Source organism: Emys orbicularis, chromosome 9, assembly GCF_028017835.1.
Source record: "Emys orbicularis isolate rEmyOrb1 chromosome 9, rEmyOrb1.hap1, whole genome shotgun sequence".
Classification (NCBI taxonomy): Eukaryota; Metazoa; Chordata; order Testudines; family Emydidae; genus Emys; species Emys orbicularis.
The window spans coordinates 68793945-68821304 of NC_088691.1; the positions used below are offsets into that span (position 1 = coordinate 68793945).

Consider the following 27360-nt stretch of genomic DNA (forward strand, 5'->3'; position numbering starts at 1 on the left):
ATGAAGGTCGAGTTTGCTCCCATCAACATTCCCCTGGCCAGGAGAATTCAGACAGCTGCAGTGATTCAGTGGCTCTTCTCCTTCCTCTTATTAGGTAACAGCCTTTTTCCTGCTTACGTCTTCGAGGAAAAATGATTAATCTCTATTTTTTGTAAAAAAGCAGCAACAGGCGGGATTCCTCCAGACTGAGTTGCCACGTGGTGAATTCCCACGGTGCTTTCTTATTATAGTAGGCTCTCTGTGAGCTGAGGGGTGAAAACATTTTTACTCTCAGTCAAATGGACAGGGCATTTCAGAGTAGAAGGATCACTTCTAGTTTTGTTGGCTCTGGGTTGTCTCAAAAGCTGTTGCTGTTTTTCTTCTGTCACTTGTGTTTTTGTTATGCATGGATATTTTTAAAAAAACAGCTGCAAATGAATTTCTCAATGACGGTATCTTCCCATTAAAACAAATTCCTCACTCCGAGCTAGATTTATGATGACTAATACCTACCCCCACAACAAAAAAAGAATTCGGAATGTCAGATGTAAAGATTTTTATGATTAATGTGGCTTTGGTTATTTTTGTAGGACAATTTTCTGTGGTGAATCTCAGTGCAAATCGAACTTAAATCATCAGTGATAAGGGACTACTCTATCATTAACCTCCTGCTTCAGGAGATGGGACTCTAAGTTTTTCATATGCTTGTTTATTTTTATCTAAAATTAACCTAGTTGTTGATGCTTAGTTATCTTACTAAATTAGTTCCACTGACTAACTTATCACTATATGGTGATTTCCCCCCTAATATTTCAGTTAGGAGTCCTGCCATTAAATGTTTAATCATAGGAGTAAATCTTACTCATGTGGGTAAACCTTGATTCTCAGATAGTATAAATTGGCATAGCTTTGTTGAAATCAATGGAGTACATTGATGCATCCACTGAGAAGGCTCACTATCAGGTGATTTCAGTATTCACATAGTTTGAGTTTTACAAAAACGTCTTCCTTACAAATCCTGCCAATATATTTTATTTCTTTAATTCCCAAAATTGTTTCTGGATCAGTATAGACATTTAGGTGTGGTCTAATTACTTACAAACAAAGGGATTGGGGAAAAGAATGTACATGTAACCCTTTTTCCAGGTGTGTGTAATTTTTTTTTAACCTTTACATATTTGCCTTTAGCCCCTTACATTTTTAATGTACTCTCCAGTTCACAAATAATTGTATTTGAGGTCTGAACAGTTTACACCTATAGTCGCATAATTGCCCATTGTCTGTGTATCTTTTTATAGTTTCAGAGTAGCAGCCGTGTTAGTCTGTATCCGCAAAAAGAACAGGAGTACTTGTGGCACCTTAGAGACTAACAAATTTATTAGAGCATAAGCTTTCATGGGCTACAACCCACTTCTTCGGATGCATATAGAGTGAAACATATATTGAGGAGATATATATACACACATACAGAGAGCATGAACAGGTGGGAGTTGTCTTACCAACTCTGAGAGGCCAATTAAGTAAGAGAAAAAAAACTTTTGAAGTGATAATCAAGATAGCTCAGTACAGACAGTTTGATAAGAAGCAAGTGTGAAAATACTTACAAGGGGAGATAGATTCAATGTTTGTAATGGCTCAGCCATTCCCAGTCTTTATTTAATCCTGAGTTGATTGTGTCTAGTTTGCATATCAATTCCAGCTCAGCAGTCTCTCGTTGGAGTCTGTTTTTGAAGTTTTTCTGTTTTAAGATAGCCACCCGCAGGTCTGTCATAGAATGGCCAGACAGGTTAAAGTGTTCTCCCACTGGTTTTTGAGTATTATGATTCCTGATGTCAGATTTGTGTCCATTAATTCTTTTGCGTAGAGACTGTCCGGTTTGGCCAATGTACATGGCAGAGGGGCATTGCTGGCACATGATGGCATATATCACATTGGTAGATGTGCAGGTGAACGAGCCCCTGATGGTATGGCTGATGTGATTAGGCCCTATGATGATGTCACTTGAATAGATATGTGGACAGAGTTGGCATCGGGCTTTGTTACAAGGATAGATTCCTGGGTCAGTGTTTTTGTTCAGTGATGTGTGGTTGCTGGTGAGTATTTGCTTTAGGTTGGGGGGTTGTCTGTAAGCGAGGACAGGTCTGTCTCCCAAGATCTGTGAGAGTAAAGGATCATCTTTCAGGATAGGTTGTAGATCTCTGATGATGTGCTGGAGAGGTTTTAGTTGGGGGCTGAAGGTGACAGCTAGTGGTGTTCTGTTATTTTCTTTGTTGGCTCTGTCTTGTAGGAGGTGACTTCTGGGTACTCGTCTGGCTCTGTCAATCTGTTTTTTCACTTCAGCAGGTGGGTATTGTAGTTTTAAGAATGCTTGATAGAGATCTTGTAGGTGCTTGTCTCTATCTGAGGGATTGGAGCAAATGCGGTTATATCTTAGAGCTTGGCTGTAGACAATGGATCGTGTGGTGTGTCCTGGATGGAAGCTGGAGGCATGTAGGTAAGTGTAGCGGTCAGTAGGTTTCCGGTATAGGGTAGGATTAAATAAAGACTGGGAATGGCTGAGCCATTACAAACATTGAATCTATCTCCCCTTGTAAGTATTTTCACACTTGCTTCTTATCAAACTGTCTGTACTGAGCTATCTTGATTATCACTTCAAAAGTTTTTTTTCTCTTACTTAATTGGCCTCTCAGAGTTGGTAAGACAACTCCCACCTGTTCATGCTCTCTGTATGTGTGTATATATATCTCCTCAATATATGTTTCACTGTATATGCATCCGAAGAAGTGGGTTGTAGCCCACGAAAGCTTATGCTCTAATAAATTTGTTAGTCTCTAAGGTGCCACAAGTACTCCTGTTCTTTTTATAGTGTTGGGCCAAATCCCTGAACCTTCATACAACCCAAATATAAATGTCATGTGCAGTGGAAATCTGCTGGAGTTGTAGGAGGAATCCACAATCCTTTCTTTGCCCAAGGCCATGGAATGAGGATCTGTCAGTCTCCAAGACAGATAAAGTAGATCACGTCCTTTTGGCATACTGGAAACATAGGCGCCGGCTCTGTGGGTGCTCTGGGACTGGAGCACCGATGGGGGGAAAAATTAGCAGGTGCTCCGCACCCACCTGCAGCCAAGCTCCCCCCTCCTCGCCTCCTTAACCCCCCCCCGAGCGCTCCGCGTCCCCACTCCTCCGCCTCCCAGTGCTTCCCACCCTCCACCCCCCAAAGTAACAGCTGTTTGGCAGCGCTTAAGACTTTCCTGGAGGGAGGGGGAGGAGCGGGGACGCAGCTCACGGGAGGAGGCGGAGAAGAGGCAGGGCAGGGGTGGGGACTTTGAGGAAGGAGTGGAATGGGGGTGGGGCGAGGGTGATGCAGGGGCAGGAAGACGCGGGGTTGGGGGGGGGGGGGGTCGAGCACCCACCAGGCAGAGGGGAAGCTGGCGCCTAAGACTGGAAACAAGTGTAGAGAGGCGTGAGCCAGAGTGACATCGTTCTCCCACTATGAGAAAGGGACCAAGTGACCTTCTCTGTTGGATCATATGAACTGGAACCATAAACTCCCTGAACATTAAATCTCACCAAATGAGGGTCAATCCATCCTCATCATCATATCCACTCACTATACTCCACACCCGAACATAGCCACTCTATGAACTTCATACCCTCCTATCTCAATGCCTGTACTTTGACCCATCAACCTTTTACCCCCAATCGGGGATATTGCAGATTATGTATTCCTTATGCCACCTGATCTTAAACCAAACTTTGCACCCTCGATAATCTGTACATTATTCCCTGATAACCAGAAACTTCTATGCTCAAACTCTGTTCACTTTTTTTTTTAACATCATCTTAATAAAATTTTTATGCAGAGGTACAACCAAATTCCTTGCTGCAATCCTACGAACAAGCAGGCAGCTGTGTTCTGCAACTGCTGCGCCCCATGGATCAATTTTAGGGGCAGTCCAGTTAGACGTCTATTTCAGTAGTCTAAATTGGATATAACAAATGCACACATCCCTGTGAAAAGGGCCATGCTAGCAAGAATCAGTCTGATATTCTGGATAAATTGGGGATGGCAATAATAGGAGTTCACCACTGGGTGCCATGCTGGGAGAGTGCTGAGGGAGCTGTCAAGGTAACCTCCACATTTTGTGTCCATACTCCCTGCATAATGGAAGCACAGGTTGTTAACTGTCCTCAAAATGTTTCATCTTACCCAGGAGCATCATATTGGTCTTATCTGAGTTGAATCTTAATCAAATGTCTCTAATCCATCTAAAAATGTTGGCGGGATAGTATGAGAGTGGAGAGACAGTTCATAATGGATTGGCCAACAATGAGGCATAAAGTTGAGTACTGTCCTCATTCTTTCCTGTCCTGAATGTCCAGTAGAGAATTTTTTTCTGAACAAATATAGATATCCCATGAGCTAATCATTCAAGAGCTCCTGAACTATATGTCTCAAAAATGCCTTCTTTAAATGAATCATCCTCCATGCTTAGAACAAGTGGGGTATTTCCCTTTATTGGTAGATTTAACTGGGTAACATGCTATTGGTCACATGATAGGTTTAGTCATCCCAGATATCCTGCAGTGACGGGACCTCTCCTGTGTAAAGCAGTTTGTCCATGCCCAACACTAGCTAATACCATATGGTTTAACCCAGGGTTTCTCAAATTGGGGCCTGTGGACCCCTGAGGATCTGTGAAGGTACTTCAGGGGGTCCGCAAGTCATGCCTGAGGCCGCCGGCCCCATTGATCAACTCCTCCCCCTCCCTCCCAGCGCCTCCTGCACACCACGGAACAGCTGTTCAGCAGTGTGCTGGAGATGCTGGGAGGGAGAGGGAGGAGAGAGGATGGGGCGTGCTCGGAGGAGGGTCAGAAAGAGGTGGGAAAGAGGAGGGGCAAGGGTGGAGTGGGGGTGGGAAGAGGTGGGGCAAGGTTGGGGCCAGGTTGGGGCCTCAGGCTGAGCAGAGGGTTTGGGGGATCTGCAAAAAAATTTAAATCAAAACGTGGGTCCTCAGGTTGCTGAAGTTTGAGAACCACTGGTTTAACCCATTTAATTAAGCCAGTGAAACCTCTTCAGAATTCTGGACCCAAGTTTCTTTGTCTCCCTTTTACTGTATTTTAAGCTGCCAAAATCTGTCCTAAAGCAGAAAAGACATTAAGAACATAAGAATGGCCATACTGGATCAGAACAATGGTCCATCTAGCCCAGTATCCTGTCTTCTGACAGTGGCCAATGCCAGATGCTTTAGAAGGAATGAGCAGAACAGGGCAATTTATCGAGTGATCTATATATACCCTGTCATCCAGACCCATCTTCTGGCTGTCAGAGGTTTAGGGACACCTAGAGCATGGGGTTGCATCCATGACGATCTTGGCTAATAGCCACAGATGGGCCTATCTTTCATGAATTTACCTAATTCCATGGGCGGCCGGTGATCCAGCTGTTAGGGGAGGCTAGCCCCCGGCCCCTCCCCTTGTGTCCAAGGCCCCACCCCTCCCCTTCTGCATCCCTTTTACCCTTCTGCCCCCCTTCCCCTCAGGAGCCGAGAGCACACTCACAGCGGCCCCCAGCGCAGGGCGGTGAGAGTCGGCTTCGGGCGGCCGGGTGGCATGGCCAGCCCCGGTTTGCCGGGTGGCAGCATCCCCAGCCCTAGTGCTCTGGGTGGCCAGGCAGTGCGGCTAGCCCCAGTGTGCCAGGCGGCAGCAATCCCGGCCCCGGGATTGCTGCCGCCTGGGCGTCGTGGCTGCAGCACCTCCAACCCCAGTGCTCTGGGCGGTATGGCCCCAGCACCAGCCACCCTGAGTCCCGGCGAGAGGCAGGCCAGCCAGCCCGAGCCAGCCAGGGCAGAGCACTGGGAACCACAGGAGGGGGCCTGGTCTGCGGGCGGAGCGTGGGTGGGGCCATACTAGGCTGTTTGGGGAGGAGGCACAGCTTCCCCCTGCCTATGATACCCGCTGCCCATGCCTAATTCTGTTGTAAACTTTTAGCCGTTGTTATCCTATTAATCATCCATAAAGGTCAGGGACATGGCATCAGTGATAAACGTGAACCTAAAAATATTGGGAGCGATGCCTAGAAATACATAGATCAGATAAGAGGAACCTCCTTCCAAATCTCTTCCTCTGAACCTGCTAAAACTACATCATATGTTTCACCTCAGTATGCATCATCATGAAAGCCAAGGTTTCTGTAAGTTTAAAAAAAAGTTTGGTAAAGTTCCTAATAGCTTACTTTTATTTTCAATTTTTCATTCTGTTTAAGTTGTGTTTTTAAAAAGATAATGTAAATTTGAAATCTAGTACTGTAATGTGATCATGTTTAAAATTTCTTTTGGATACTATGGTGATCCATGAGTGCTGTAGCCAATCTTTGTGGTTTTATAATCACATTTTACTATTTTAAAATATGGTTTTAAACCCATGTACCTGCATGAAAGACCTAAAGCAAATAACATGGGAATCTGACTGCACTGAAACAGTGAAACTAACCATACACCAAGTGCTGTCAAATCTACAACATTAAAACTGAAAAAAATACGCAAAATCCTTTTTCTCTTGGCTGTCTCTGTTGTAATATCCATCAATGCTACTTTTAACAACAGGTCAAAAAACTTCAGACAGAAATGTGACTTTTTTTTTAAATTGGTAGTGTTCCTGTGATAACTCATTACACGCAGTTTTGCAATATATTAACTATGTGAACTTTTGGGTATTAAAAAAAAAAAAAAAGTTTAAACAAACAATATTTTGATAAGAAACCTAACTTTATTTCCACAAACCACATACTAAAACAGCACCCATGTCTCAAAAGCAGCTGTTGAAAAGTGGAATCCGCAAACTTTCAAGAATCACACAGGTCGTGGGCGAGCAAGTAAGTGTTGGAGTCAGATTGTGTGTGTGTGTGTGTGTGTGTGTGTGTGTGTGTGTGTGATTTTTTTTCTCTTTAACCTTATAAAGAAATTAAATGACATTGTAATCCTTCCGAAAGCTGCTGGCCTGACAGCCCTGGAGACAAAAGCCCTGTCTTTGGACTTGGACACTTTGCCAAAACCTTTGTTGAAATGTGTTCAGCTATTGCTACGATCCCACATCCTCTTGATGGGAAACCCATTAGATGGTGACATACACAACTCCCCCTCCCCAATATATTGCTTATAGGTCCACTCCAGTACACATACAGTGCTTATCCCATGCACTTGAGGATCACAGATCTGCTGGGGTGAGTGATGTAATACTGCAGATCTATTAATGATAGCAAGTCAATTTGTATCAGTCTGCCAGGACACAGTCAATGTCTAGGAAGAAAGATTTAATTTCCCTTCTCCCTTGAAATGAAGATAATTTAATCACAGTGAATAACATATATCAGGTTTGGTTTTATGAGCTGTTCTGAAGATGCAATAGCTGTTATTTCCCTTCCTCTTTGATCCATATTTTGGAAGAATCAAGTTACAGAAGAACATTGAAAGAACTAAAGATCTTTTACAAGCTGGTGAGTTAGGTCAGCAATAACATTCTATATAATTGGTTGGGGTGTGTGTGTGTGTGCTGTAACATCAACCACTCAGTCAGTATTGCTTATAGAGGGAAGTACTGATAGTGTTAATAATATTACCTAGCTCTTACATAGTGCGGGTTTTTTTTTATCCATAGATCCCAAAGCACTTTATAAAGTTTTACAGATAGAGAAACTGAGGCACAGAGAGATTCAAGTGACTTGTCCAAGGCTACCTAGCAACTCATTGGTAGAGCAAGAAATAGAACTCAAGTGTCCTGAGTCCCAGTTGAGTACTGTCTCCACTAGGTAACACGTCCTCCCTTTTAACAAGCATTCCAATTCACCACATGAATAAAACCTTCCGAGTCCAAGGTCAAACAAACAGTTGCACCACTCTGTGAAGGCCAGCAAACTTGGACTCAAACATATCGAGATGGCAAGTCCTACAGCCAGCTGCCTTCCGCCAAGAATGTGCTTATGATATTGTCTAAGGTCATTGTCATTTGTTCACTGACTTCCTTCTAACTAATGCCCTTGGAGAAAAATGCCCTTTTTTTTGCTTAGAGACTTATTGGTTAGAATTCTTAGTCATTGTCGTTTACTCATTAACTTTGCTTTATAGACCATTAATGCATTTAAAGTAGCAGGTGTGATTTGATGGTATTGGTGTACTCTATCTCACTGTAAGTACAAGAGGCATTATAACAACACAGGGTGCAGCAAGAGAGGCGTTGACCAGGCACTCTCAACTCCCATTGGGCATGGCCCACTATTTAATGCTGTTGATAGGAGAAGAGGTGCTTAGTACCTTTAGAAGTGCTCGGCACCTTGCAGGATTGGACCCTGCTTTAGAAAATGCAAAGCAGTTAGCTTACTGATCTCTGTAGGGTGTGATCCTGTACATAGTGTTGAATAGTCTTACATGATATTATTCATAACTGCTCTGTCTAACTTTCATACAGTTGACATAGAGTACCTTGCCAAGGTGGTGAAAGGTTACCACGTCTATTAAACTTTAGGCTACTGCACTGAGTCATTACTGTGCCAAGAATCCTCTCAGGAACAACACTGGGAAATATTTCTGCTTATCACCCTTTGGATAAGACCTAAAGCTGGAATCCCATCCACTTGTGGTAATTAAAGACCCCATGACATTTTTGCAAAAGGAGCGATGTTGCTTGGCCAGATTCAAACTCTGATCACAGTACCTAGAAATTCCCCTGTCATTTCAGACGGCAAAGTTAAGAACATAAGAATGGCCCTACTGGGGTCAGACCAAAGGTCCATCTAGCCCAGTATCCTGTCTTCCGACAGTGGCCAGTGTCAGGTGCCGCAGAGGGAATGAACAGAACAGGTAATCATTAAGTGATCCATCCCCTGTCGCTCATTCCTAGCTTTTGGCAAACAGAGGCTAGGGACACCGTTCCTGCCCATCCTGGCTAATAGCCATTGATGGACCTATCCTCCATGAATTTATCTAGTTCTTTTTTTGAATCCTGTTATGGTCTTGGCCTTCACAACATCCTTCGGCAAGGAGTTCCACAGGTTGACTGTGCGTTGTGTGAAGAAATACTTCCTTTTATTTGTTTTAAACCTGCTGCCTATTAATTTTAATTTGGTGACCCCTCATTCTTGTGTTATGAGAAATAGTAAACAACACTTCCTTATCTATTTTCTTTACATCAGTCATGATTTTATAGACCTCAATCATATCTCTCCTTAGCCGTCTCTTTTCCAAGCTGAAAAGTCTCAGTCTTATTAATCTCTCCTCATATGGAAGCCATTCCGTACCCCTAATCATTTTTGTTGCCCTTTTCTGAATCTTTTCCAATTCCAATATATCTTTTTTGAGATGGAGCGACCACATCTGCACACAGTATTCAAGATGTGGGCATACCATGGATTTATAGAGAGGCAACATGATATTTTCTGTCCTATTATCTATCTCTTTCTTAATTATCCCCAGCTTTCTGTTCACTTTTTTGACTGCCGCTGCACATTGAGTGGATGTTTTCAGAGAACTATCCACAATGACTCCAAGATCTCTTTCTTGAGTGGTAACAGCTAATTTAGACCCCATCATTTTATATGTATAGTTGGGATTATGCTTTCCAATGTGCATTACTTTGCATTTATCAACATTAAATTTCATCTGCCATTTTGTTGCCCAGTCACGCAGTTTTGAGAGATCCTTTTGTAGCTCTTCGCAGTCTGCCTGGGTCTTAACTATCTTTAGTAATTTTGTATCATCTGCAAATTTTCCCACCTTACTGTTTACTCCTTTTTCCAAATCATTTATGAATATGTTGAATAGGACATGTTGTTCTTCACATCCTTTCCTAAAGCATCTAAATTCCTTGCTGCATAATGTTGCTGGTGCAGAATAGCCCCAGAATCCCACCTCAGAAGTTGCTGCCTTTCTTTCTAGATAGCAACTTTCATCCAGGACAATTCTAAAGCACTATCTGTGGGCTTGATTCAGAACCTACTAAAGTCAATGGGAGTGTGACATACTATACCTTGGGGGAGCGTCTTGTAACCCCCATATTCCTCATCTCTATATAATTGTGATATTGCATATAAAGCATGCCATGTGAGCTATCAGGGGAAAGGTTATGATTGGCTGAAAGTCACTGTTCTATCTAAATATGTACATCTTTAGTGCATATGAAGTTATGAGATTGTGTTGTATGGTTGTCACTAAAACATGCTGTACATTGGGGAATAAGCCAGATATTAGCCCCTCAGAGACAACAGCAAGGAAAGTAACCAACGCCTGGGTGGGGTGTCAAACAACCCATCAACAGCCATTGTCCAGCAAGGGAGCTACAATTCAATGACTCACCTGCATACGGCCACACCAGGGGAATTGCTCAACCTTGCCTGGGGAGTGGGGACTTAGCAATGCCCACCAGATGTGCCTGGACTTGTGTTCTCCAAGCACATGGACTAAGGGTATAAAACACAACACAGTAGCCAGATGCTGGGTCTTTTCTCCTTCTCCCACCTATGCTGCAAGCAATAAGGACACTCACAGAAGACTGAAGACTCCAGCAGAGGAGACTGGCCCAGGTTTAAGGGATAAACCTGTATATTAAGAACTGCAATATCCAGTGGGGTGAGAAAAACTGCTTAATCTAAGTGTTACCTAGTCTAATAGGGTTGAGAGTTTAGACTGCATGCTTATATTTTCTTTTGGTAACTAACTCTGACTTTTTGTCTATCGCTTATAATCACTTAAAATCTATCTTTGGAGTCAATACATTTGTTTTACTGTTTATCTTTACCAGTGAGTTTGCCTGAAGTGTGTGGTAAATCTGCTCCGGTTTGCAAAAGCTGATGTATATCCACTTTCCATTGATGAAGTGGTGAACCAATTAATAAATTTGCACTGCCCATCTTGAGCAGTGCAAGATGGTATATTCCTGAGCTGGGGGGATTCGGCTGGTGCTTTTCTCTGTGTGATTCATGAGTGGCTCTGGGAGCATTCATGCAATCTAGCTGGGTGCAGGGCTCCACATACTGGTTTGCTGAGTGATAACAGCACCTGGAGGGGTTTGCTGCTTGTCACTAGGAAACAGGGCCGCCCAGAGGATTCAGGGGGCCCTTGGGCAAAGCAATTTGGGGGGCCCCTTCCATTTAAAAAAAAGTTACAACACTATAGAATACTATATTCTCGTGGGGGCCTGGGGCAAATTGCCCCACTTGCCCCCCCCCTCCCGTCTGGGCGGCCCTGCTAGGAAAGCATTGTGAGAGACAGCCCGGACTGGGGAGTTTAGGGGGCACAGTGGTCCAACAGTCCCAGGCTGCACCCCAGGGATCCCGTCACAGGGAGTATTTCCATTGTCTTCAGTGTTGTTTTCCAGTGTTCTTACTGTAGCCATAGAGCTAGCTTAAAGGCATGTTACTTATAAGTAACACAAGAAACCTAGTATCAGAGGGGTAGCCGTGTTAGTCTGGATCTGTAAAAAGCAACAGAGTCCTGTGGCACCTTTAAGACTAACAGATGTATTGGAGCATAAGCTTTCGTGGGTATTCAATACATCTGTTAGTCTTAAAGGTGCCACAGGACTCTCTGTTGCTTTTTACAAGAAACCTAGAGATCTATATCATGTAAAGCATTAGCTTAAGCAGTTAGCATAAGGCTTTAAGGCTCAGAGCCTTAGCATAAGAAAGTGGCCCAACAGGAACGCTGAGTTTTGGGGAACAGGGAACGTTGTGCTTCGGGGGAGGGTTTGTACAAAACAATACCAGGTAACTGCAGGAGCACTGAACTGATACTAGGCTTGGATATTGTGATAAATGAAGTGGGGGGCGGGTAGTTCCCTTTTATGGACAGCCAGCCAGTTAGCTATAAAATCCCTTTTAGTAGTTGTTCTCTACTTGCTTTACCTGTAAAGGGTTAAAAAGTCTCCCTGCATAGGTAAAAGGAAGGGAGTGGGCCCCTGACCAAAGGAGCCAATGGGAGGGCTAGAACTTTTTAAAATTGGGGGGGAAAAAACTTTCCCTTTGTCCCTCTGTCGTTCTCCAGAGGGAGGGGACAGAGCAGAGACAGGGCTGGAACTATGCTATAAAAAGCTTTGGCCAGGTATGGAAAATCATCAGATCATACCTAGAAACTACTCATTTGAAACCCCAGATAAGTAAATAGATCAGGAAATGTCTAGGAAGATGCGATTAGGTTTATCTCTTATTTCTCTATGGCTTGTGGACTCCTCTGTGCTAACCCCAGGTGCTTTTGTTTTGCTTGTAACCTTTAAGCTGGACCTCAAGAAGCTATCTTGATGCTTAATCCTTGTAATTTTTTTTTTTTTTTGAAACCTAGCAAAAAGCCTAAGTTCCAGATGTATTTTCTTTTTTTGTTTTTAATAAAATTTACCCTTTTTAAGAACAGGATTGAATTTTTGTGTCCCTAAGAGGTTTGATTGCTGGTGGCAGCCAGGACTTTGGAGCGGAGCACGGAGCAGCTCCGGAGCAGTGGAGCTGCAGGTTTTTTGCTTGGAGCTGGAGCGGAGCCAGAACACCGCTCCAAAGCCCTGGTGGCAACAGCTGATTTCCTTTGTTTTTCTTTCTCGGCTCTTCCCCAGAGGGGGTGTGTGTGAAAGGGCTTGAGGGTACCCCACAGGAAGGAATTCCCAAGTGTGCCTTTCTGGGTTCTCCAAAGGGGGTTTTTGCACTTGGGTGGTGGCAGCATCTACCCGTCCAAGGTCCGAGAGAAGCTGTAACCTTGGGAGTTTAATACAAGCCTGGAGTGGCCAGTATTAATTTTTTTAGATCCTTGCGGGCCCCCACTTTCTTCACTCGAAGTGCCAGAGTGGGGAATCAGCCTTGAGAGATACTTTTAAGATAGAAATACTGGCAGATGCTTAACAACGAACTTGCCTTGGGGATGAATTAATGTATGTAAGTTAAAGTTAGTAACATACTAACCTGTAGGATAAAGACACCCCGACATTATTAGGGTGAGGAAGTTAGATATGGACAAAGGGGTGGCATTTGTATGAATAGTCATGATAACCACTAGGCCCTATAATAGGCCAGACCACCATGTAAGGGGGCGATCTGGGCTGTCAGACTTGTTTGGCATGCCAGGGTGTTGCCCAGTTCTTTAGTGGTTATTGATTATTACTTGTTTCCAGTTAATTACAAGTCTAAAGAAATGGGTATTGAGGGTTCTAGTCCCAGAATCAGGCACAACAGAATTCAGGTTAAATTCAGTATCTGGTTGGGAACCCCGAAGTGCACAATGATGATACTCACACTGAAGGCAAAGCCAAACTTTAAGCAATTTTTATTAGCACAATTAGTAAAGACGCAAATGCTCCAAACCACATAAAAAGGTTGCAGTAATATAATAAGCTAATATTTTGTACCATTCCTTACATATACTCACACCCTTTCTTGGGGATCAGGTGGTAAGAGACAGTCATCCATGGGGGGTCTTTCTCTGTCCATGGCATGCCAAACAAGTCTGCTGCTTAAGATAATGCCTTACAGGATAGAGGCCCATAGGTTTCTTGAACTTCTGCTAAATGAAATGCTAAGCTAGGTCTATGGGGTACAAGGGACAGGGTTGGAACCTCATGGATGACCACTTGTCTCTTACCACTAGATCTCCTTGAGAAGGTGTGAGTACATGTTTTGTATCATTCCTTACATTAGCTTAATTCTATATTACTGCACCCTTTTCATATTGTTTGGAGCATTTGTGACTTTACTAATTCTGCTTATAAAATTGTTAAAGCTTTGATTTGCTCGCAGTGTGAGTGTCATCATTGTGCACAGCGGGGTTCCCGACCAGACACTGAAATTGGTAACCTGAATTAGCTCAACGTGTCTCACTGTTATCTACTTTTCCCATTTACTCTAGAGTGATTCACCATCTGCCGTGAAATCCTCCCCTTCAAGGTGCCAGGCTGCAAACCAGGTTGATGTAGTTCCCACAAACTATTTTACTCTTGAAAGATGAAACATAAAAACTGGTTTGTAAAATATCCTTGTTCAGCCAAGGTAATGCTTATTTGCTTTTACACCACAGTAATGGTTAGAGGCTCCGGTCAGGATTGGGGCCTCGTTGTGCCAGGCACTATACAAACACATACAAAGACACAGTTCATGGCCAAGCAGTTTACAATCCAAGTTTAGCTTTCTACCCTCTGATATCTATAAGCAATGCCCTTTGTGCAAGTCTTGTTGGGTACTCTAAATTCCTCCCACAATTTGCTACTCTTTGTGCCATGTAGTAGAGGGTAGCGTGTGGCCCAGAATTTCCTTTTAACCAGCTTTGTACATCACAGCCAGAGTTATCCCAGAGCTTCTTAATACAGGGACAAATCCTGCAGGCCCTACACAGGAAATATTCCCATAGACATAACTGGGACTTTTTCCTGAGTAAAGATTGCAGGAGTTGGCCGAACGCTAACATATCCTGGCTAATACCGTATTATAAATCCACATGATTCAGAAAACTAAGGAAATGGTATCAATATGCTTCCTATCTACAGTAATTATATTAGGATATTACAATTGCTTTCTCATTAATTTGAGTGTCCGTTATTCTGAAAGAGGCTGGGTTTGGACAGCTGTCGTGATTCCATAGAAATGTTGGTTTGGTTTGTTTTTTTGCTTCTAGTGGCAAGACTGTAGACTCTTATTAAATTAGGTTCCCTTTCGGTAACAATACCTAGCTCTTTTCATCAGTAAATCTCAAAGCACTTTGCAAAGGTCACCCCACAGGTCCGTGGTAGAGACGGGAATAGAATTAAAGTCTCTAGAGTCCCAGCCCAGTGCTCTATCCACTCCCTCCTCATCATGCTGTCTCCCTCTGTCAGCCCTGTTCCGTCTCCTCACCAACCAGAATATATGAAGTCATTGCTCACTCTTGCTCCCTCCTTCCCCCTACCCTTAAGTGAATAAGATTCCTTTGACCTTAATTGCTGCTGTCTCCCTGCTGAGTGCTGGAATACTCAGACCTTTTCCCCAGCTCCTGTTTAGTCCTATTAGAGGTGAAGTGGTTCAGCACCTTACAAGATCCATCCCTCACACACACGTTGGGGTAAAAATAAACCCAAGTGAATACCTTCTTTGTCAGGCAGCATCTCTGCTCACTGATAGAAATTCAAATAATAGACAATAGGCCAACTTCAGTTTGAAGTTACACTGTTGGCTATCCAGAGTAACTTCTATGGAGTTCCTCTGGTTTTACACAGGTGTAAATGAAAACAAATCTGGGTCCAAGGACTCTTTCCTATAGTGAGATAGTAATGAATAATCTTCACTGTGGTTTTTTTTGTTTCTTGTAGCACAGTGTTGCTGGGGAGTCTTTATTATCTTGCTTTTGGGAAACTACTGGTTCCTACCTGTCCTCTATGCACTGTGGCTCTATCTTGATTGGGAGACCCCCCAAACTGGAGGGAGAAGATCAAAGTGGGTCAGAAACTGGACTGTTTGGAAGTACTTTACGGATTACTTTCCAATTCACGTGAGTAAAAAGTTTCACACTGAATTGTGAAAATGCAGATCAAGATGGCTTTTTATGACTAACGTTTTGGGCCACATTCATCCCAGCTCTGCTGAAGTCAGTGGAGTTATACCAGGAGTGAATTTGACCTCTCTTGTGTAAAACAAGCTTAGATGAAGAAAATCTGGAGTTAGTGACAGGAAAAATAATTGGGGACTGGTTCTTTTGATCTGAACCTTTCTAGCCACAAGATAGAAGATCAGATATTGTGGAGATTACAGAACTACTTAATCTGAGACAGAACTGAGCTCTTTATACTTACTTCGCTTGGGATCACCTAAGGGCAGGTCTACACTTACTTCCTGGTCCAGCCGTAAGCAATCTATCTTCTGGGATCGATTTATCGCGTCTAGACAAGACGCGATAAATCGATCCCGGAAGTGCTCGCCGTCGACACCGGTACTCCAGCTCGGTGAGAGGAGTACGCGGCATCGACGGGGGAGCCTGCCTGCCGCGTCTGGACCCGCGGTAAGTTCGAACTAAGGTACTTCGAATTCAGCTATGTTATTAACGTAGCTGAATTTGCGTACCTTAGTTCAAAGTGGGGGGTTAGTGTGGACCAGGCCTAAGATGCTCATAATAGGAAAATAAAGTATCCGTGATCTACACATTATTACGTGCAGCCTCCCTACTTTTAAAATTCTTCCTGTGTTTATGAACCACTGTGATGAAAATAGTGTTAAACTCAGACTCCATTTATATTATTTTTCAGCTCATAAAAACGTCAGATTTGGATCCAAGCCAAAACTATTTGTTTGGATTTCACCCTCATGGTATTCTTGTTGCTGGAGCCTTTGGAAACTTTTGCACAGAATATACAGGTTTTAAAGAATTATTCCCTGGTTTTACTCCATATCTTCACATCTTGCCCTTCTGGTTCGGATGCCCTTTCTTCAGAGATTATGCTTTGAGTACTGGTAGGTGGAGCCAAGATCTCTTAGCCACTGCTTCAGATATGGCATTTGTTTAAAATGAGTCGTATAAAGTGGGTTCAGATATAGGGCCTCATCCTGTATCTATTGAAGTCTATGAAAAGTTCTGCCATTTAACTTCAATAGGACCAGGACTGGCCCTGTAGAAAATCTGTTTACAGTGAATGATTGTTTCAAAAGCAATTCAGAAGGCTTTGTTGTACTTTTAATGAACTCTGATATAGTGAATCATCATTGAAAGTGACTTGTAATGACATTCCTGAATTATTTTAATACATAATAACGTGGAAATTGTAATTCCAGTTATGCAGCCCAATTCTGTACCAGTGAAGTCAATGAGAGCTTTGTCAAGGGAGCAGAATCAGGCCCACAGCAAGTCTATCATGCAGTGAGGTTGTTTGGTGAAAGGGTGACTATACTATATGAGGGAGCTAAGCTAGAAGACTTTTTGGTTGAGCAATGCATCTTTAATTTTTTAAAATATAATTTTAGTGAAAGCTGAGAAGTCATTACAGGTTGTGTAGGCACCGGTCATGATGGATAATATTAATATTTCTTTTCATATTATCATAGAATATCAGGGTTGGAAGGGACCTCAGGAGGTCATCTAGTCCAACCCCCACTCAAAGCAGGACCAATCCCCAGATCCCTAAATGGCCCCCTCAAGGATTGAATTTACAACCCTGGGTTTAGCTGGCCAATGCTCAAACCACTGAGCTATTTTTTAGTATTTTTGCATTGGCTGTAAGTAAAAAGACAAACTTAGATGCAAAATGTCATTCAAAATATAATGGCAGTAGATGCTGGTATTCAAAAATAAAATCATAATATATGAATACCATAATATTTCACATTATGTAGGAGCAGGACATTGACAATAAAAGAATTAACCGGTTGCCTACAGCTGCAAATTCAGATCAGTTGCAAGTGGGTGCAAGTCCATTTACTTTAATGAGTTGCACTGTCTTACACAAGGTTCAATTGGCTCATCCAGACCCTTACTAAATTGAGTATCTTTGCTCATGCAAAGTAATCCCCATTGTGGTCAATATGACTGCATGCATTAATAAGGTGTGTAGCAGGGTTGGGCACCTACCACACATATTGATAAGTTAGGCCTGTCTCACCTGCACAGGAAGAACTCACTGCCACACCTAGAGTCTTTTTCCAGGCCCAGTTTTATTCTCCAAACGTATGATTTAGGCAGTCATCAAACACAAGAGCTGTTCCTCAGCCCACTCTGGGCTACAGGTCCCAAGGGCTTTTCCCCTTTGCCTCTCTGTCCTTCCTGCTTCAGGGCCTACTGTAGCAGCCTGTCTCCCTCCTCCAGGCTATCTACCTGGGAGATACTCTTCCTCAGGGTCTACCAGAGGAGCCAGAAACCCTTCTGCAGCTTCTCCTATTATCTGAGCTCTCTCACTCTATAAAGGCATCCCTTGGCCCTCTTCCCCAGCTAGATCTAACTGAACAGCTATTTGATCCTTGGATGATCAGGATCAGCTGGGAGGGGAGGCGATCTGTTACAAGCGAGGCTGGGCCTGATTCCCCTTAAAGAGTCAGCCAGCCTGTTACAAGGCCACATTCTTGTAATCTGTTCTATGCAGGCAGACCTTTTTGCCAATTGAAATCAATGGAGCTCTGCCTGGGCACAGGAGTCCATCCACAAGGATCGGATTGCAGGATGGGAGTGTAAAGCTTTTATTTATGGTGGGATCAATTTTTGCATTGAAGGAGGAACTATCTATGTTAGGTACTTGTATGGCCTCCTTATTACTACAATATCTGAGTATCTCACAACTTTTGATGTATTTATCAGAGCTGTATTTATTAGGGAAAGATAACCTGCCTCACACAGAATTTTGCTATTTCTAAATTTGGGTTTGTTCCAATTCAGAATGGAAACCAAAAATTTCAAAACTTTCCTCAACAAGGGATGGAGCTCCAGGGCAGGCTGCCCCAGGGCCATAGACTCTGGAAATGTGGGTTTCCCAGCAGCCTGCCACATTGACTACTGAGGAGGTGGGTTGGCAGAATACAGACAGATTTCTGTCAGAACTCTGCCTGGTTTCCAGAGGAACTTCATCAAAATCAAACTGCCTCCACAGAATGTTTTCATCTCGATGAATTGACAAATTCTGACAAAAAAAACTTTTCATCAGAATTTTTCCAGTCAGCTCTAGTATTCTCCTCAAAGTCCTCCTGTGAGGTAGGGCAGTGTTGTTATCCCCATTTTACAGATGGGGAACTGAGGCACAAGAGGGGCTAAAGTGACTTGCCTGAGGTCAGACAGGATGTCTCTGATGGAGCAGGTACTTGAGCCCAAGTGCTAGGTTAGGTGCTAACTATTGGACCATCCTTCCTCTCTGACAATTACTGAGATTTCTCTATTATTTTCCCATGCCTACCCATGAGCTGTTTTACTCTAGTCCTTAGTTCCAGTTACATGGGAAGAATAGGGCAGGTGGAGTTAAGTACAGTATTGTTTATTAAGCAATGATACTATGTTCTGTGCTATTGAAGAACAAGGTTGGAGACGGTTCCTGTCCCAAGAACGTTATAGTCCTGCTCTGTACAAACATCATTCCAGTGAAGGACTTGATTACTTACCTGGGTCTGAAGGGCTTCACTTCCAGTTTTGTTTTATGTGTAATTACACCATAAACCCCAAGCTCTTTGGGGGAAGGAACTATCTTTTGTTCCATGTCTGCACAGCACCTAGCACAATGGGATCTTGGTCCATAACTAGAGCTCCTAGCTGTTACCACAATACAAATAGTAAATAATAGTAAAAGCGGGAGGAATGGAAGGAAGCATGAGCCTGCTTCTCCTCTCACCATGGTGTATATCAGGAGTTATTTTATTTAAGTTCATGAAGTTATAGCAGGAAGGCAAAATGGCCTAGTGGGCAGGGTGCTGTGCTAGTAGCCAGGAGACTTAGGTTCTATTCCTGGCTCTGATGTTAACTCACTGTGTGTGACTTAAGGCTGGTGGTTCAACCTTGCTATGCTTCCATTCACCCATTGCTAAAATGAGACTGTATGCTTTTTTGCTGAGATCTGCAGATGAAATGAACTAATTTATTTTATGTGAGAAGAGAAACGCCTAATATGTAGTACCACGTAATATGAATGTACTTCCAATTATAATCATATAACATCACAAAGGAATCGCCTTCCACCAAGATATAACTTTTCAGGGGATTTTTGTTACACTTGCACAGGTCAGGAATTGGTGGTAATGGAAACTGAGCATATCTGACCTGACAGAATGTTATCCACAATCTAAATATAGCTCAGTACAGAAGTGTTTCCACATGGCTTTGCCATTCTGACCCATAGGAACAATCCTTTTACTTTCTCGATGAGAAGTAATTTTGACATGCCCCAAAACTGCCAGTGTTGTAGACTAGTCTGAGTGATTTTATAGACACACAGGTTTTAGAGCCACAGGGGACCATTATGATCATCTCGTCTGATCCCCTGTATAATACAGGCCATAGAATTTCCCCCATTTCAAACAATGTAATGACTGCTGTGTACTCTGTACATTGAGCTCTCCTATCAGCGTTTGAAGCACATTTGTTTAGTTAACTTATTCCTGGTCATATCTGCAAGTCTCCCTAGAAAATTAGTTAAACTCAATTCGGTGTCTGTTAGCAAGATATTTCTCTTAGTATGTAGCTCCAAGAGTAGCAACAAAACTGCATTACTTTTCTCACATTAAAACTTCCCTAATAGCAGAAAAGATGGGAAACAGCAGCTCAAGTCTGGGCCATTTGTTTATTTGAATCCAAAAGAAAAGGCATTCAATGCCAGCTTTAAAGAAGCACAAGCTGGATTTGATCCCTAGACTGTTCTTTAAAAAATATTACTCTAAGATAGCGTGATTGCACAAAGCGCTAGTAAATATGCTGTGGGGAAGAATCCTGCAGGAGATGGGTTAGGCAAAGGTATGTTTTCCTTTTTAATGTCTATAATTCTCATGCTTCAAAGGGTCAGATTCAGTCCAAGTCTGTCACTGCTTCAGCTGATGTGAAGGGCCCATGCAACAGAAAGTCAGCCAGGGAAGAGGGGTTGGTTGTGTCAGCAGAGAAGAAGGCAAAGCCTCCTCTTTGCCCGGGAGGGGTTATATAGAGAGTTAGTGCAGCCCAAGTAGTGGGATGGGCAGCACAGGCTTGGGAGGTGGCATGGCCAGGGTGCCTCAAGGAAGAGCTAATGAAGTAGTTTAAGTGAGCTGATTCTGCTCCTTATTACACTGTCATTCCATTGACTTCAGTTCTGGCACTATGGGTCCTAGTTTAGATTGCAACATCCTATATCCCCCCTGCTCAAACTCCCAAACTCCCTTTTATTGTTTATATGTGCCTCCACCTGCCATGGCTTTAGCTTCAGCCTGTCGACTCTCTCCATTGTAAAGCTCTCCACATGATTCTGTAGTCTCGCATTTCTGAGAAGGAAATGTATTATTAGAATCATTGAGATGAGAAATGCCTGATTATTAACAATTTGTATTGACATTGTGTGGACTCCTCCCCTCTGAAGATCTCACAATGTTCCAGCATGGCAGGAAAATAGAATTTAGCACAAAGGGGAAAGAGGCACAGAGCACTTTGTCAAATACAAATCTGTTACAGAACCAGGATCAAATCCCGTGTCTCTTGACTCCATCCGGGCCTTAGCCATTCAAAATATTTTAAAACTATTTCTAGCTTCTCTTGGTATTCTACAAATGATTTACTGATCCCCTGTTACAAACGTTTGATCCTTAAGGAGTGGTGTCGGCCTCCAAGAAGAGTGTGTCTCATGTGCTGAACAATGACAGAGGTGGAAACGTTGCAGTGATTGTGATTGGAGGAGCAGAAGAGTCTTTGGATGCCCATCCTGGAAGTTTAACTCTGAGTATCCTCAAGAGGAGAGGTTTTATTAAAATGGCTTTGAAATATGGGTAGGTGTCCCATTAGCACTGTTGGCTGTGACTGCGACTGAACTTCTTGCAGTGTTCATACAGCATAGAAACTGTGAATCTGAGAAGGTTATTTCTGCATTGACATGGGATGCAGATGTCTAAAATAAGAGCCAGAACTGATGTATCTTGATTAAAACAGAATAAGAAATAATACAGGGGCAGTTGTGAAATCCCTTTTCTTATTATTTGCAGAAATAATCTAATGGTAGGTGGAGGTATTGGCACATCCTGATGATTTGACTGACTTGTTTTAAACCACAGCAGCAAACAAACTGTGAAATTCTATGTAGTAATATTTTCCAGTTTGTGTTGCTGAATCATTCAGACACTCTATTTACTGGCTGTCCCATAGCAGTTCTGCTGACCCTACCGTTCCTGTACTTCTGAACACTACTGATTTCAAAGAGTATTTTTTCTCTTTGACTTGATTTCCTCATGATTTTTAGGGGAAGAGACATGGTAACCCTTAGGCCCGGATTCAGCAAAGTGCAGAACTGTGTGCTTAAGTGTGTTGATGAATAGGGATGGATTTAAGCACTCGCTGAAGTGCTTTGGAGAAACAGAGCCATAATCCTGGGGAAAAAAGGGCATCTTTTTCCCTTAAAGATGACCCACAAAGTGGGGGAGGTAAAAGCCAAGCATACAGATGCATTTCAGGCCTCCTTCATAAGTCTGTATAGTAGTAATATTAATAACTTGTTTAACCAGAAGAAATCATCAAAAATAGAGTCCAAGGTCTATCCTCCTACTCCAGTGGTTTTCAAACTGTGGGTCGGGATCCCAAAGTGGGTCATGGGGTTGCCAGGGCTGGCTTAGATTTGCTGGGGCCCAGGGCTGAAACTGAAGCCCGAGCCCCAGGCTTCGGCCCTGGGTGTCGGGACTAAGGTTATGGGCCCCTGCCTGGGACTGAAGCCCTTGGGCTTTGTCTTTGGTCCCCCCTGCCTGCGGTCGTGGGGCTCGGGCTTTGCCCCACCCCCCATCACCCGAGGGTGGCAGGGCTTGGGCAGGCTCAGGCTTCGGTCCCCTCTCCTGGGGTCATGTAGTAATTTTTATTGTCAGAAAGGGGTCATGGTGCAATAAAGTTTGAGAACCCCTGTCCTACTCCTATATGAAGCTCCCATTTAAACCAACAGCAGCTCTGTGTGATACAGTGTGGCTCTGTGTTCTCATTCACAATGGTGAGTTGGCCAAAGCAGCTCACAAAATGTGCCACTATTTAACTGACACACAGGACTATAGATAAGGAGCCAAATCCTGCTCCCCTTGTCCAACTGCTATGGAGGTCAAAGGGAGTCTTTCCATTTATTTCAGTGGGAGATGGATCAAGTCCCTTAAGCACTTCAGTAGTTCCATTCCCTCCAATGGGTCTACTGGGAAGGACAGTTGATTCAAGATCATACAAACGTTGAATACAAAATAGAAAAATCATAGTGACAGCACAAGTAGAGAATAAACTAGTTTCTCCTGAGTTTCACAACCAAAACTCCATGTTACACTGAAATAAAGTATCAACCCCCTATAGGAAGTCTTTCAGATGAAAACGAAAGCTAGTATATTCACTGGGCATGTAGAGAAATGCCATTGCACCACAAGGTTTTCCTGTTCATCATCATTAATGGTCTAACAAAAACTTGGCAGCCTATAAATCCACTCTGTTTACAGAGTCTTCAGATGTTTCTTTCAGGGGCAGCTGTATGATGCAGAACTGTTATTGTTGAGAAACCTGCCTCACAATTTTAGGCCAGGCAGACACCATTCGAGGGGCAAGGGGAAGTGGGGTAGGGAATGGTATTTCTTATGAATCCCAGAGTCTAAGAAGCCACATAAATAGTTATCTTAGTTTCATGCAAGCAATTCATGACTATCCATTGTACATACCAGACAGCTGCATCCTTGCTTCAGGAGGATTAATTTCCATTACTCTTATTAGCATATCCAGCTGATGCATTCCAAGTACTCTTCACCTTGAGTAATCTTGCTGCAATACTACCATTTTAACAGCCATGCACCATAGAGAGAGATTGTCAAACATGGTGTAAGATGAAAATGCTTAGGAAATGTAGTGATTGCCTAGGATTTTAGTGCAAGAAAACTGGGAGCTGTTAAACTTCTGGAGAGAACACTTAAGAAAACTCTTTATTTAAATTTTCTACAATAGTATTGTATTGGTTCCCCATGCTTTCTAACAGCCACATAAGTTTACCAGACTGACACCTCAGCTGTAGTAGCCAGGGCTTTTAATAAAGGTTTCCCCTTTCACCCTGACAACAGCAGAACCATTGCAGTTCCGATGCTTAGAATGGGGTGGAATTTGGAGAGGTTTTACAGGTGCTATATAACCCCTTTCAAGCCACAGATCCCCACTGAGGAGAAGAACAAGAACTCCTTATGATGTGGAGAGGCTGAGTTCTAAACTGAAATAGACTACTAGAGCAACTCCTGCAAACAGGATTCAGCCGCTAATGTTAAAAGTTCAATACTGGGATTTTCACAGGCACTACATGGAGTTAGACACCCAACCCCCATTGAATGTCACCTATAAGATAGAAGGTACTATGGAACTACAGCAAACTCAGTGAAACTGTGATGGCCTAGACCCAACAGCTGTTTGTCATGAATAAGATTTTAGCAGTTACCATAAAATCAGAAAAAGGGGATTCCTCTGTCTTTACTGGAAACCTTCACTTAGGTTTGCTACTGTTTGAACACTGCGCAGAAGGCAGTAGATGGTTATGTTTTTTGTTTTTACTAAATATTGTGCCCCCTTCCAGCTGCACAAAGAAGCATTTCAGCTGCATTTCAGTGAAGAGTTGAATGCATAATGCAAATACTGATGAATTTTATAAGCATTGAGGAAATTACCTGCATTGATTAATGTGACTCATCATGCTGTAGACGTGAGTTGCAAGTCATGCTTCATTGAGTGCCCTGTGATTATTAATTCTGTTTACTTTGCAGGGCTCACTTGGTTCCAGTATTCTCTTTTGGCGAAAATGAACTGTTTAAGCAAGTTGCAAACCCCAAAGGATCGTGGCTCAGAACTTTACAGGAGAGCCTGAGGAAGATAGTGGGCTTTACTTTACCACTGTTTCATGCTAGAGGAATATTTCAGTACAGTTTTGGCTTGATGCCTTATAGGAAACCTATTCACACTGTTGGTAAGTCCCTTAGTGGTTTCTGTCATTCCTATGGGAATGTTTAAAATGTGTGATTTGTGGTTAAATTCAGTAACAGTGTTCCTTTACAAATCTGCTCTGCCAGACAGAACTGGCTGCTGTGCATCTAAACGCAAGCACATGAGGTTTGAAATAAATGTGTCTTTCCTAATGTCTTTATCCTGTTCTCTTCTGTTCTGTTGGCCGGGGGAGGAGCTAAAGGCAAAAGGCTTTATAAATAAGTTACGCCAACTGGGCCACAATATGTGATTACAGTAGATTGAAACAGGAGGGGGAACTTTGACTGCATCAACCACGGGGTGGGGTGGGGTGAAGGGGAGCACTGTTTACACAAGCCAAAATGGGGAAAGGGGGGCTTCCCTCTCCTGTTTGCGCTCCCCTTCACTTTAATCCCTGTCCAAATCCTTTCCTCAGCGCAGCCCACCTGAGACGGCTGAGTGCTCAGGAATTCCTATGGAAGTCAGGGAAATGTTCCAATCCCTTGAAGAGCAGTGGAGCATCTCCATAGCCATGCAGTTTCATCAGAAGATATTTAGCCCCTCATCCCTCTCCCTGGGCAAGTTTGGCAGCTAGATCCACAGGCCCCCATCCCATCCACAGTAAGACACAGAAACCAGCACACAACACAGCCCCAGGGCAGGGTACGTGCCTCCTCCAGCCCCTGTAATCTCTGTTCTGCACCCTTCAGGTTCTTCCACATTTGCAGGATGCATGTGGCATGCAGGATTTCTAGCTCCACAGAATCAATCTTTTTATTTTAAAAAGTTTTTTTTTAATGGACAGATCATTTAATGTTTAATTGAAACATATATAAGGTGCTGACAGATCAAATTTGGGGGGATTTTTTTCAAAATTGGCCCAACTCTTCTCTCATCAAAGACCGTGTTGAACTGCTATGAACTTCAATGGAGTTAAGCCAATGCTGAATGCTTTTGAAAAATCCCACCCTTAAATCATGGTCATGTTGCAAGCTACCCAAAGGCAATGGTTGGAAACCTAGATATTTATCAGGTAAAGCCATTTTCTAGGGTGTTGGAACAAAGACTGAATTCCATTGTACAAGTCAGTCTGTATTTCCTGGTGTCCTGTTCTGTCTGCCCATATAGTGTGGGGGGGGAATTGATTCATTAAAAAAACTGAACTTTTTTATTTAAATGAAACAGAGGTTTATGTCCTTAATTTTAAATAGGTTTATTTTTAATATGTAGTTTTGACTGTAGTTATGACTGTAATCTATTCATTTAAATGAAGGGGGGGGGGGAAGCAGTATGTTTGCTGCCAGGTTTTAAAGAAAATCAGACCACTGCGCTGGTGGAAGTCACTGGCTAAACACCTGGAACCAGAGTTTGTTGAAGTGCTAAACTATCTTAGGACAGCAATAAATATCCTCTTCTGCTGATATGAGAGAGAAAGAGAGAATAAACTGAAATGAAGACTATAATCTTGTTTAGTGCAATGACTAGTTCATTCAAAGTTTAAAAAAAAAAACAATTGAGAGTTGAAAAAACAGGAAACTTGTTTTTCTCTTCCAATGTATGAATAAAAACTAGGTGTGAGACGATGAAATCTACTAGTTCTAAAATCCTGAAGGATATAGTGACCCAAAACAATCAGTTAAATTTACTAACTACAGATAATACTTCCTGTGTTTAATTAGTTTTAAATGCAAAGTATGTTTAGATAAACTTTTTTCTTGTGTCCAGCACATTTGATGAGTTTTATTCAATTAATAAAAAACAACTTTAAAATGATGGTTTTGTGCCTTTTTAATTGAATTTGAATTTCCATCCAAATAGAGCTTAACTCAAATCTAAGTAAAAAATGATCCATGTAGTAAATGAGAAATGAATCATTCACCATTTTCTAACAATAAAAAATCAAAAGTTAAGAATCTGAACAATTGTAAGTTAAGCCATATAAATAAATGTGTATCTTCCTGGTTAGCAAAAAGAAGCACTAAATTTAGTGCAAAGGCTATATTTATTTGCAAGTGAGAATGTTTCAATGGTTCCCAACCATTGAAAATCAACTTTTCTTGGGAAAATTAACTAAAAAGTACAAATGCAAAACAAGATTAAGATCAATTTAAATCAAGACTTCCTGCTTGCTGATTTAATACTAAGTGAAATTCTGGCCCCATTGAAGTCAAAGAGAGTTTTGCTGGTGACTTCAGTAGAGCCAGGATTTCATCCACCATCTGTAAAACAACAAAACTAAGCATCTAGCCAATATGGAAGGGTACTTTTATCTGCAGCAAATAGATGTCAGTGTAGCTAATGTCATTGCTATTTTGTTTGTTGTTTGCAGTGGGGAAACCTATCACTGTAAAACAGAATTTGAATCCTACTCTTGAAGAGATTGAGCAGCTGCATCAAACATACCTGCGAGAACTAAGTAAATTATTTGAAGACCACAAAGAAAAATATGGGATACCAGACCATGAATCGCTCCTCTTTAAATAACTGCAAATTCAGGATGTCCAGATGTAAGACAGTGGCCTTGTGATGAAACAAAACATTTCTCAGTTTGCAACCACTCTTCTATATGAAAAATGTGTGCGTGTGATAGATTAAATTGATAGAATTCCTTCCCATCTTAGTCATGGAAAATCCTTCTTCATTTAGCGTCTGGTCCTGCAAACCTATCTGTGTGAGTGTCCCTTTGGCTTCATCAGCACTGAAAAATGTAAGTACTTTTCTCACTATTGGCTTAGCAGCTCTGCTGGTGAGAATGCTAGTGTAGACAGAACACAGGTGTCTTTACCATCATGTGGTCCAGCTCTAG

The 27360-nt window shown here is 42.5% G+C and overlaps 1 protein-coding gene across 1 annotated transcript; it reads left to right on the plus strand.

Moving 5' to 3' along the window:
- On the plus strand, window positions 1-27038 carry MOGAT1 (monoacylglycerol O-acyltransferase 1). Its single transcript, XM_065410938.1, has 6 exons — window positions 1-94; window positions 15286-15464; window positions 16216-16420; window positions 21205-21379; window positions 24359-24558; window positions 26884-27038. The coding sequence occupies exons 1-6, from the start codon at window positions 1-3 to the stop codon at window positions 27036-27038; spliced, it is 1008 nt and encodes a 335-aa protein (XP_065267010.1).
- Window positions 27039-27360: the final 322 nt, after the last annotated feature.